The 13,067-nt window shown below is 50.6% G+C and overlaps 1 protein-coding gene across 6 annotated transcripts in view; it reads right to left on the reverse strand.

The window, feature by feature from the left end:
* The window catches only part of IQSEC3 (IQ motif and Sec7 domain ArfGEF 3), a 102,717-nt gene that overhangs the window by 58,682 nt on the left and 30,968 nt on the right, over positions 1 to 13,067 (reverse strand). For all 6 annotated transcript variants that reach the window (XM_059184470.1, XM_059184471.1, XM_059184475.1 and 3 more), the window contains exon 2: positions 10,685 to 10,768. In XM_059184470.1, the coding sequence (XP_059040453.1) occupies positions 10,685 to 10,768 (84 nt within the window). The remainder of the gene's footprint in view (positions 1 to 10,684; positions 10,769 to 13,067) is intronic.

Below are 13,067 nucleotides of genomic sequence, written 5' to 3' on the forward strand. Positions count from 1 at the left end.
AAACCAGACAGACTGCCCGTGGTTTCAAATGCAGCCACTCACTCGCTGCGTGATATTGGCCGGCACCTTGATGTCTCCAAGCCCATTTCCTCAGGTGTGAGGTGGAGGACCTACCACATGACTCTGCGGCGAGAGTTACTAGAACAATGTCCACAAAGCCTAGGGCACCTACTGATGCTCAGTCCGTGTAGGTTTCCTTCCCTAATCTGGGCATGTCCTGCTTCCCCAGTTTCTGGCTCAAGAGTGATTACTCCCTGGAGAGCAAAGTCCTCATCCAGTTCCTCTTGGGTCCGGCAGAGAGCCCTGTGATGGTGACCTACACACACCGTGTGTGAGCACAGTGCATGCCAGAGGCTGGGCAAGAGACCATGCCTGCCTCTTCTGTAACCTCATGGCTGTAAAGCCCCTTTATTCTATCCTCCTCCTGTCCCACCCAGATCGCCCTGCCTCACCCCAGCAGAGCGGATGTTTCTTTGGTCTTGAGCCATTTCCAGGGAAAGATAACCACTTGGCTTCTCACAGGCTCAATACTGCCACGTGCCAGGGGAAGGGTCTCTAATGGCCAACAGGTACATATGGTAGTCAGGCGTGTGCTTTGCCAAACACAGGAGTCTTAGGACACGAGAGATGGAAATGGGCACATGGCCAGCAGTGGAGGACACTGCTCCGGGCACCCATGAAGCTGCTAAGGAGCATGATTATTTCCCTATTTCCCTAGAGTCACCTTCCTTATCTTTTGCCTTCCTACTTAAATTTCTTCATGTCTAACTTCAATCTTTCTTGCTGTAAGTGTATAGTCGCAGAATGGCCATGTGATTTCCCACATGCCTGTGGGTTTCGCACGTCATCTCCAGAAGTGTTTAAGATGAAAGGACTATGCAGAGCACGCTGGCTTTGGGAGGAAGCCTTGGAGATCCCAGCATGGGGGACCACCCACCCCTCTGGGAAGAGCAGGGGTCAATGCCAGGCTAGAAACCTTTCCCCAAAAAGGTTCAATTGTTTCCTCCTCTTAGGAGGGCAGTCAAACTGTCAGCTGGCAAATAATTTTCTGATAAAATACCTCTGCTTTTAATCTCATCTTAGCCTGCACTGTGACAGCTTGGTGGTGGGTTAAATCATTTCCTCTCCTGCCCTGATGTCTAGAAAATCTCCTCCCCAGACCCGTTGGCCCTATTGGATTGGCATTCATGGGAGCCTCTAGCTTCTTTGATCTTTCGCCCAAATTGGTCTCTTAATTCTCAGAGTCCTCTCTCTCTCTCACAGATATTGGGCTCTTTCTAGCCAACACTCCATACGTCCCAAGCTAGGCTTGAATAGAAAGACCTGAAAAACCACCTCCTTCCCATGCCCATCACCTGCCATCCAGAGGAGGGACTAGACCCTCTCTCTGAGGGGCATGCCGCATGCCTCAATGTCCTGGGTAGTGTGTCCCCTCCTATTTGCCATCTCAGAGGCTCTACCATTAGGCCCTCATCCCCCAAAGTAGTCAGTCCATTCATTCCCTCTAAATTTTTCCTGGTCATATCTGAGTTTCTAGGTGCCTTCTCTGGGACTCCTGAATCTTGATAGATTTCTCCCTCTCTACTCTTGAAAAATCCAGCTTTAAAATAGTTAGCACTTATTGAGGGCTTCCTAGGTGCCAAGAACATTTCCATGTAGCATCTCATTTAATCCCCTCAACCTCGAAAGAGGCAAGTGCTCTTGTTACCCCATTTCACAGGTAAGTAATAATAACGGAGGATTAGAAAGTTGGAAGCAGATTAACCGAAGTCACAGAGTTTGTAAGTAGCCAGGTCAGGATGCGAACCTGGATTTGTGTCTGTGCTCTCACCTGCTCCACATTCTAGAACTTCCTTAAAATTTTCCTGAATTCATCTTTGAGCCCAGGGTACTACCTTTCCACTTCTCTCTTCCTCTCCAATGTAGAAGGGAATCCACGAAAGTGCTCATCCCTCTGCCCTTGGAAAAGAAAAGGGACTCTCGTATTTTTAAGTTCCTTATTCATCAGTAAATATGTGTAGTACCTGTTCACCGATACTATTTCTCATTATGAATTCATAAATTCACACTACTCTATCAATCTCTTATAAATTTGTATCTGGTGAGTCTGTTCTCCTGAAAGCCGGGGACCTCAGGGTAGACTAATCACTCCTCCAAACCTGCCAACTCGCAGCCTCGTTTAGAACACGGAACCACACCGAGATGCTGCCAGTTTGCATGGGTGGTGGCACCGGGCACGTGGCCGAGGCAACACGTCCCAGCGGTGACAAGCAGGACAGAGGGCATTATGTCACTGCTCGTTGCAGCCCCTCTCTGTATGCGGGCTTGTCTTGATCTCTGTCCGTTTCTACCTTCCTACCGACACTTCTCATTTCTTGCATATGCTCGCACTAGTTTGGATGTGGCTGTTCCCATCTGCTCCTTAGGGTCCGCTGTCTTCCCACCCCTCCACCTCTCACTTTGTAAATGCTCCCAGGGGCTCCGTGTGTAAGCCTATGCTGTCCCCGGCCAGGACAGAGTGTCTTCTTACAAAATCATGGTACAGGGGCCTTGGGGATTAGATGGTTCACCCCTTTGTGTGGTAGCTAAGGAAACTGAGGCACAGAGACGTCTGGGGGTGGAAAGCACCAGCTTTTCGGGAAGCCCGAGTTCTAGACCCTGTTCTGCACTTAAGCAGTTGACAGACCTTGGGACTCTGGTCCCCCGTCTCCTATCTCTGTGATAACGGGTAGAGCCTCCACAGCCTGGGGTTCAAAAGCAACAGCCCCTTTCTTTCTGCTGCTGTTGGCGCGTCTCCCTGCTGGAGACAGCAGCATATGCAGGTCCTCCTTCACAGACAGCTGTCTTTCCTGTTTTTTCGGTTTTGGGGTTTTTTTTTTTCATCATCACAAAATAAATCTCCAAAAATCTCTTTTCTCAAGCCATTCCAAGGCCTCTGTCAAAGGCATTAAAGTTGTGAAGAATGTCTGATCTGATTAAATCACTCTTGCTGCAGAGGAAGATAATTTCCTCTCTTCCGGTGTGATGAGACAGACTTAAAACCCTTTCTGTCATATATCAGAAACGCTTATTGAAATTATAAATTATTTTTATGGTCGTGTTATTGGTTGAAAGATAAATGAATAATGAACGATGACTTTTCAGAGGCGAAAACCAAACCAAACCAAACAGCATAAGAAATGGTGAGGTTAGAAAAATCTCTAGGACTGCAAAGAGAGGTTATTCTTTCCGGGAGTGGAAAAAGAATACCCAGAAGACTCAAACGAGAAGTTTCCGGTAATCGAAAAAAAGAATCTGTTTCCCCCAATTGGATAAAACTCTGCATTAATGGGCACCAACTGAGCAGAGATAGTCAGACGTGCCTTGTGGTAGTTTTCATTTTGTTGTTCTGGGAGTATTGTCTTTAGTTATGTTTATTTCTTTAAAATAATAAAGCCTAAATCTTTTCTCCCCCCATAAAAATCCTCTCTCTGCCACTTCTTTCCTCAGCTTGGTTGCTCTGATGTGTCTACCTCCTGCTGCCTGGAGGGTGCAAACAGCCTTGTTTGGAGGGTAGCAAGGAAAGGCCAGCCTTCTCGGTCCCTGAACTACAAACCAGGGTCTCTGCGAGGAGCCCCCTGGAAGCAGCCCCCTGGGGAAGTGGGAGTCAGATGGTGACTCCACCATCACGCTTTTACTTCCCATGCTGAAAACACCTCCCTTCTTGTGTCCTCTGACTCTGGTAGCAGAAACCCTCATAGATGCTTGGTTCAAATCCTGGTTTCGCCCTTCACCAGGTATATGGCCCTTGGACAAGTCACTTATCATCTCCAATTCTCACTTTGTCTGTAAACCTGGGACTAATCACAGTTCGAGAACTTTCAGCAGGAATTAAGTAAGATCCTATCTGCCTAGCACATAGCAAGCGCTCTATCCCTCACAGCCAGTATTTTCTTTCTTTCCCTCTCTCACGAGTAAGGGACACGAAACAGAGCGAGGAGGATTTCTCTAAACCTCTCTAATCACACTGCTGACAGCAAGTTGTCTGTCTTAACTCGCAGCTCTTTGGAGGTGGACCCAAGCCTGGCCTCGCTCACATTCCACGGCCCCAGCGCAGGCCTGTGGACGGGGAATTTTCCCAAGCACCCTCTGCTGACAACCTACGTCTCCTGGAGAGACTGGTCTTAGAGAGTGACTGGGACGGAACAGTACGTAAGGAAATCGGCCTGGACAAATTCTTGACTCCAAACATGAGTTTCACATCGCAGCTGAGGGAAAAAACCCTCTGAATAGAAAGTCAAAAATCACAAGACAAAGCTTCCCTGATACTTTCTAGAATTAGGGGGAGCGGGTTGGGGAGGACATCCCCTACCAAGCTATCAAAGCATTTTGACATCTATTTTGTCTTTTGTGCCTCTGGCTGGGAAGATGCTGGCGGGACAAAAAGCACAGACGGGTGAAGAGACTGGCCATGTGGTTCGTCAGGGGACAGATTCCTCTAGCTCCAGGACTGAATTCTTCGGCCATCTTCCTTGTGCTTATGCTCAGGTATAAAGCCCGCCCAAGGTGGATTCTGCTGGAACTCCACAGAAATCCTCCACCGGAGAACTAGGCAAACCTGCTCAAACAGCCCAAATAAGAAGAAGCAGCCCCTCTCATCCCCCCGCTGCTAGGCACTTCCTACCAGGTTTGCTGCATCCCAGGCTAGACTGAGGTCCTCAGTCACCAGGAATCCCACCTGAATCCCATAGTTGGCAGCTGCTCCATTCTAGGGCATCCTGGGAAGTGTCACAGCATGGCATTAGGTCGCATGATCCCGACCCTTGCAAAGGCCTTTGGGAACTAACCACTGGACAATTTCCCCTTGGACTTGTCTGCCGTCCCACTGCCTGCCTAGTGTGCTGAGGCAGAAACCCCTGACCCCAGAGACCCCCCGACCCCAGGCCTGTGAGGGAGGCCGAGTCTTCTCAGTGCTTCTCCAGGGAAGAGGGATGCAGTTCTGCAGCGCCAGAATGAGCCCTATCCCCTCTACCACGGGTGGGGCAGGTTCCCCGGTAGCCTCAGAGCTTGGGAGGTGACTGATGGAGCCAGCACGTGACGCCGAGGCTCCCTAGCCCGGCTGTTTGAAGACTGAACTGTATTGATCGGGAATTTAATTGCTCCATAATCTCTGAGTAAACACTGACTGGTCCATTGATCACGCCCCAGGCCAGCTGGGGAGAGCTGAGAGGGAGAGGCCGGACAGAGACGCCAGCAATGCTGACGAAGAGTTTTCCCTGACAGCATCCTCCAAGGGAAGTCCCTTCCTCAAGGGTGGCAAGGAGCGCGGCCTCCAACAGAGCCCATGGCCAAGGGCACACACCAGCTGGCCTAGGTGGTAGGTGCAGACCGGGGCCCCCAGGACAGGGTGGGGGATGGGCTGGGCTGCTCCGGGGCTGGAGCGCTCCTGGGACGCGGGATACTAAGTGGGAAGTGCAGGCTACAGCAGCTTTTTCTCTTTTCTTTTCTTTTTAATGAGGGAAAATATAAAAGCCCATGCCTAGAAACATAAAATCCTGGGAGGTTGTACCCTAATATGTTGACAGTGGTTAATTCCATATAACGGGATTCAATTATTTTCTTCTTTACATTTCTGTATTTTTCCATATTTCCAACAACTAGCAAGTATAACTTATAACCAGAGAAAGTAGAGGTTATTTAAGATAAAAAGAAATGCCTGGAAGGATTTCTTCTGTGCTCTTTAAAAAAAGAAAAGAAAAGAAAAAAATTCTAGCAGCAGCTCAGTGGAGAGATGTTGCATTTTGGCGGTAGACCTGAGCTCCACCTGCGCCTCCAGAACTGACTGGCGCGGTCCCTCTGTCAAGACACGGGACTTCTCTCCATCCCAGATCCCCTATCGACAAAGGGGAATAATAGCTATCTCCCAGAGCTGGGATGAAATCTTGAGAGGGCTTAGTGCAGCATCCCCGGTACGTTCCATGAATCATACTTTCAAGAAATATTAGTGTCTCTTCCATCCTGGAGTAAGGGGTACACGAGGAGAAAGGACTGAACACCAAGTCAGTTGAGACTGCCGGGGGGGCCCCCTTCAGATCTGGGGGTTGTTCCGTTTCCACCCTAGGCGTCGCCTTCCTGAGCCCCCACGCCCACCCCAACGAGCCTCCTCTCATGACCCTATTAGAGACCATTCTTCCTCAACTTGGCCCCGTTGCCACCCAGAGAGACAAATGGCCTGCCGTCTTGCGGGATGCTGGGAGGTGGCTGGCCAGCCCAGGGTCATTGTTCCGAGTGTCACTGAGAGAGCCTGAGAGGGAGGAGAGCCACGGGATGGAAAGTAGGGCTGCAATTACTAGCCTATTCAGTTCCCTAGAATAAAGCCCTTGTCATTAGTGAGCAGCAGGAGGAGGCAGGGAAAGGGGATGAAAGAGCTGGCAGGCACTTGCTGCCCCTGGCTGGCTGCTGGGGGCTGCACCACCCCCAGCTCTCACCTGAGCCTTGCTACCCAGCAAGCAGAGGCCGTTTGCCTATGGGTTTGCGAGCCTCGGCACCTTTCTCCGGTGGCCCAGCCTCAGAGGCCTCTCCAGGGCCACCACTGCACCCCTGCACCCCAGTCCCTTAGGCCCAGCCCTTGGCCTCCTTTCTTGGGGACCCCCCAGCTTCCTGGCTTGCTGTACTTTTGGTCTCCCCACTTCTTGGAGCATCACTCCCTGGAAGGCTCCAGGTCCCAAGAGTTTCTCCTGACCCCATTCCCCAAAGGCTGCTCTGTAGGTGTCTGGGCAAGCTGTCCCAGCAGCACCCCTTCTCCCAGGGCTGGGGCTTGGCAGCCTCTTCGGGAGGCAGGAGCATGGCTCCTGGCCAGTCTCTCCACGGGGCTGAGGGCTTGCCTCCGGCGGTGGCGGCCCCTCTCCACAGGTCTGACCGGTGGGGCTGTGGGTGACCAGCTGCCAAGCAGCCCCGAGGGGAGGAGTCCAGGGGCTCAAGGAAGGGATTCCTGTTCAGTCCCACAGCTTGTGTTCTGCAGGGAAGATGACAGACATCCCAAACTTGGCAATTTGAGGAGGGAGTCAGCTGTGAGGTCACACACCAAGGACGGCGGTGACCCTGACACCTGAGTGACTGGTGTAGCTTTCTTATTGAGGTCTCCTGTAGAGGCCAATGGACTTATCCCCAGAGAACTCTGAGGAGGCTGATTGGGCTGGAACCTGGTTTGTCTCGGAGCCCTGTATCCCAGCCCAGGATCTCCCAGGGTGGCCCAAAGGGCTTTGTGACTCACTGACTCTGCATTTGTCTTCAGCCCAGTCTCTGACCTTGGCACATTCTCATACAGAAATTCACAGGGAGGTCTGGGCTATGCCCTGGAGGGAGGGCACCTGGGTAAAGGAAAGGGATACGGGGCTGTGAAGGGGTCACGGGGGATGTCAGGGATCTCGTGGAAGAAAACTCTCTCCGGATGGGATTCCCCCAGAACACCAAGAACAGACAGACTTGACTGACATATACACTGTTGGACTGTCAGAAAACTTCCAGTAGGCCTCCTCCCAGAGAAGACAAGAGACTGATGTCACAAACACAGACAGACCGACAGACAGACAGACAGAAATATACTCTAGGAAACTACAAACCAAACAGACGGGACAATTTGAAATGACTGGGAACAGAGGCAGACAGCAGCTGAAGGTCTGGACCGGCGGGGGGCAGGTCTCCCTGGCCCACAGAGAGGGGAAGGCTGCGGGGAGCAGTGCTCTCAGACCCTCCACCATCAAATGTTCTCCCACCCTCCTTCCCAGAGCACCCGCACCCCAACTTCGGCGCCTGTCCCTCCAAGGGGAAACAAGGAAAATAGATTTCGTACCCTCCCGCCCCAAAGCCTGGAGGAAAAAGCCCCTTCCCTTGGTGCCCCAGCCCCCATAAGGGGGGAACATCCCTCCCCGGCCCCCAGCTCCCACCCCTCTCTCCCACATATCACAACAGCTCCTCCCTCCCCTTCCCACCAGAATCCCAGGCCTCAGGGTGGCCCCAGCAGGCAGAGGAGTGAGGGCACGGGAAGGAGTGGGAAGGATGAGAGCGAGAGGGGGAGCATGGGAAATGCTGGGGAGGATTTCTGTCGCTGGTGCCCCCCCCCAAGACTGGGCTTGAGGACACCCGGCCATCTGTCTTCACCGATGCCTGGTGCTTGGGTGGTGGTAATTAAACGTTCCTGAATTGAGCTGGATTGATGGGGTGGGAGGCAGAGTAGACAGCTTCCCTCTCTTCTCCCTGCCCCACGAAGGAGGACATGTGGAAGATTCTGCTGTGTGTCTGAACGGTGAGACCTCATGGGGAGGGGCCAGGGTTCTCCATCTCCATCCTTGCAGACCACCCCGATGCCACTCCACTCTTTGTCCTCATGCTTTTCCTCCTCCCCCGACCCCCTGTCTCATTCTCCCATTTCTTTCTCCTTCCAGTCAGTTTCCAGGCGAGCCAGCATCCATTTGGGGGCATTACAGTACCCCACTAGATGGGGAGTTCCTCCAGAATCCAAATGGCCTTCCTTGTGCTTCTGTCCCCAGCACAGAACTTGGCCTCCCAGGCCACCCCAGGTGCCGGCACAGGGCTCGGTCCTTCCCTTTCCCTTCCATCCTCCAATCTGGTCAGCCTCGGGGAGCAATCATGCCTCCCTCAGCCTGGGATTGAGGGATCCTGAAGGTGTGCCACTGGCTTTGGCTTCACTCCTCCAGTTTCCTTCTCAGAGTCCTACCTCCTCCCTGACCCTGATTTCCCGGTAGTTACACCTTTCTTGGTCTTATGTCCATAGCTCCCATTCTGATCACTATGGAGTTACTTTCCGAGGAACAAAGGAGGAAAGAAAGACCATGGAATCATTGAGTCTTAAACCTGGAAGTGCTAGCAGTAGGAGTCACGTGCCCTCGGGGCAAGTCTGGGCACTGGGACTTCCTGGCTGTGTGATTGTGGGCAAGGCCCTTGAGTGCCCCGAACCTCCCTCTGCTCTCACATGAGGCAGGGATAAGAAAACCTGCCTGGTCTAACCTCTCAGAGCAGCTGAGAGACTCCATGAAACGTTATGTCAACGTTCCTCCCCAGACAGATCACCCTCTTGATTCTACAGATGGGGAAACTGAGGCCCAGGGGAGCTAAGCAACTTGCTCAAACGAGTCCCAACAATAGAAGTCTGTTGATGGGGCAAATCCTGGCCAGAATCCAAGTGTCTTGACTGCCAGTGAAGTCAGAAACAAGTAAAGAAGAGAGAAATGTGCAGAACTGAGACAGAAAACTCGGTGGAAAGAGAACAAAGCTTTAATGAGCGACCCGGAGCGCAAGGATCAAGACTGAGCGAGCCAGAAAAGAGGAATCTGGTGTTGGGGAGGAAGAGGAGAGCTGGAGGGACAGGTGGACGTGGAAGAAAGCAGACGAGAGCACGAGGAGGACGGACGACCAAATAGCAGGCGGGTGGACAAGAGGGACCCTGAGTTCAGCTGCTCCGTGGCTCTCCTCCCCCTCCCCTCCCTGAGGAAGTGACTGGCATGGAACAGAAGTATTTCCCTACACTTACATTTCAGGAAAGTCTTGAGCTTAAGAAACCCAAAGAAAGAATCAAGGCGTCAGTCCTGAGATGTAACATATCCACAGCAAACAGCCGGGAGCTGATGTGTGGGGAGGAGGGGTCAGAGTGTGGGAAGCTGACCACGCCGAGAGCTGCCTTATGGGGCTCGGGCACCCACATTTCCACGTCAGCGTCACAGGCAGAGCACTTGGGGACTCCCCGCCCTTCTGCCAGGGTAGGCTTTGCAAACGTGATGACAATGATGGACAGACACTTAGATGAATGGGGATGGACTCCCTGGTAAAACAAAAAACTTATAGTACATTTAAAAGCTAAATAGCTTTTTTGACCACTGTGACTATTTCCCACTGAAGCTGCTATGTTGTTGACAATATTGGAAAGACACCAAATATATGCTATAACACCCCTATTTTCTGTCTCATTAGATTGGCATGCTGTGCCTGTGCCAATCAAAAAAATATGTATGTATATTTAGTTATATTACCCTAAGATGTCATCAGTGACTATTAAATGACCTGAGGGTTCACTGGTTTAAAAAAAAAATTAGTTAATTTTTTAAAAATAATAAAAGTAAGAGGGACCATGACTAACCCACAAGTAGGTGAAGAAAGCCCGGGACAGTGACACGGACCCTCGACCTAACACTCCCCCTTCCTTCCCAGGTCAACAGCTATCTTAGTGAAGTGTTGAAATCCTGAGAATTAAACGTATTCATCTTGGCTCTTTTATGCAAGGAGAAAGAAAGGAAAGCATCTATCTTTGCTCTGATAGAAAGGATGGGTGCTACCATTGGTTGAGCCCCTCCTGAGTGCCAGATGACCTATATGATGTTTTATGTATGTATATTATACTCTGCATAATCCAATTAATTACCCTGGACGTTTAAAGAGATGCCATTTTATGTAGGCTGTTTGGGGGAAGGAGTCTAAGTTTGGAGTTTAAACCCAAAGGGTATAATAACCTCAAGAGTTGGGAATGGCTCATCTGGGGTCCAGAGGTCGGAAAGAGAAACGGAGGCAGGAGGTAAAAACAGACAAACAAGAACACAGGACTCAGAGGAAGAGGCGCTGTGTGGTGTGCTTTGCTCCGAGGGGAAGGGCAGTGGGGGTGGGGGAGGGAGAACAGTCACCGCGGCATTCCCACCTTTGGGAGGCCAAGTCAGAGCAGGCGGGCTTCTGTTCGGCATCGGCGGCGGGACAGCAGAACTGGTGTAGCACAGTCTCATTCCTGAGGACAGAGCAGAGGGACAAGGTCAGAGGTGGCCTCAGCAGGCGGGGCCCAGCCAGCACTAAGGCATCCCTGCCCTGAGACCCCTTGCCACTGCTTGCAGCCCCGGACCTCCCAACTGCTGCCTCTTCCTCCTTCTGAGCACCCCCGCCTGACGGTAAGTTCCACTGCACAGGATTTTCCATTAATTCCGGACTATCTTTTATCATTATAGTTCTTGAAACCCTGTTCCCCGCTTCGGTCCAGCAAGGCGGAACTAGGTCTATTCATCTGTGATGCCCAGAACTGAACGTGTTTAAGCTGATCATAGGCAAAGATACAAAGCGCTCTCACCGAGAGTTCAGTGCTGCCGGCTGAAAACCCAAGGCATGGTGCTTGATGAGGGATTTGTTTGATGCAAATGAAAAAGCCAACCGAGAGGCAGAGATAAAGGTTCTAGCGTCAACTCTACAGCTAGCCAGCAGTGGGACACCTCGTTCACCGTTCACCGTTCCCAGGTCTCAATTTATTTGCTAACGAAGTAAGGAAGTTAAGCTACAGAAGTGGTCTTCAACCCCGGCTGATGATTAGAATTACTAGGAGACTTTCCCAAGCATCAACGCCTGCCCTCCCCCCACCCTCCCACCCCCCACCCCCTGCAGCTCCCCCACCAAGGGACTGATACTCTTGTTCTGGCCCTGGTTAGGGGCTCCAGGCCTTTTTATAAGCTCCCAGGTGATTTGAATGGTAGCCAGAATCGAGAGGCACTAGACTTGATGATTTCCAAGTTGTCTTCCATCATCAAAACTCCGGGATTCTAATATTTACTTTGAGCCACCTTGGGATTTAATATTGAAATTACATTTGGATAAAATTATATTGACATGTTGTTTCACCATCGTGGAGTCAGAGAATGCCAGACCTGGAAGGGCCCCCAAAGATGACCTGAAAGAGGTGTTTAAACTCCTTTTAGCCTCAGAACACTTTGTCCAAACCCAATCTTTCCTGGGATCCCATTTTGGTTTTCGTGGGGTTCTTTTTTTTTTTTTTTTTTTAAGATTTTACTCATGTATTTGACAGAGACCGTGAAAGAGGGCACACAAATGGGGGAGTGGGAGAGGGAGGTGGAAGCAGGCCTCCGGTGGAGCAGGAAGCCTGTCTCAGGGCTTGAGCCTAGGACTCTGGGATTATGACCTGAGCTGAAGGCAGACACTTAAAGACTGAGCCACCCAGGCACCCCTGGGATCCCATTTTGTAAAGCAACCAAAGCGGAAGAGCTCAATAGGGGCAGGAAGTGGGAGATCTGTGCCACCCCCTCACACCCCTGTCTTGCTAGCCGCAAGGTTGGTAGCCACCTCCCAGGTGTCTCTCGGGGGCTCCACAATTACAACAGCATAGATTAGAAACTGCTGAGCCTGGCTCTTCTCATGGGAGAAGATAACATTGGAGCTTACCTTAATTTGACAAAAGTAATTCCAGAAAGATTTCAAGTTTCAGTGAGAAAAAAAAAACAAAACAAACAAACAGAAAAAAAAAAAAAAAAAAACGGGCAAATTTATAAGGAAACTTAGAAAGACAGCTTATGTGTTTGGGAGACTTTTAAAACAAAACAGGAAATTGAAAAGCCATTAAGAAGAAGAAATATATCTGACTACGTAAAATGAAAGCATCTTGCGTGGGAAAAGATAATCTAGTAAGTCAAATGACGAATGATCGAGTGGTAACATATGTTTGCAGTACGTATGGCGGAAGGCAGGTGCGTCTCCTACACCGAGATCCCACAAATTCATAATGTAAAGACAGACCCCGTAGAAAAAATGGGCAAAGGATATGAATTCCGGTTGCGAGAAGAGGAACTCCAAGAGCCAGATGGAAAGACGCTCTATCTTGCTAGTAAACAGGAAAGTACAAATGGAAGCAACACAGAGATACCGTTTCCCATCCATCAGACTGGCAGGCATTAGAAAGACAGTAGCTACAGTGGCTGGAGAGAACACGGGCAGAGAAGTGCCCAATCTACTGCCTGTGTGTGAATCACTCATTGTGAATGTTTACAGCTGTTTTTTGGAAATTGAAAGGAACACAGGTCTTCTGACCTGGCGATCCCACCTCTGGAATTTTATACCAGAGAAATGCAAGGAACCTGTTCATAAAAATATTTGTACAAAATATGGCGACATTGTTTTTAGTGGGGGAAACAGAGCGGCTGGGAATAACCCGAGTCCCCATCAGTCAGGGACTGATTGAAGATACTGGGACAGTTTCATCCATCCCATGGAGTTATGTGTTCTATCTCTACATGGAATTATGCGTGATATCT

This window comes from Mustela lutreola, chromosome 8 (assembly GCF_030435805.1).
Source record: "Mustela lutreola isolate mMusLut2 chromosome 8, mMusLut2.pri, whole genome shotgun sequence".
NCBI lineage: Eukaryota > Metazoa > Chordata > Mammalia > Carnivora > Mustelidae > Mustela > Mustela lutreola.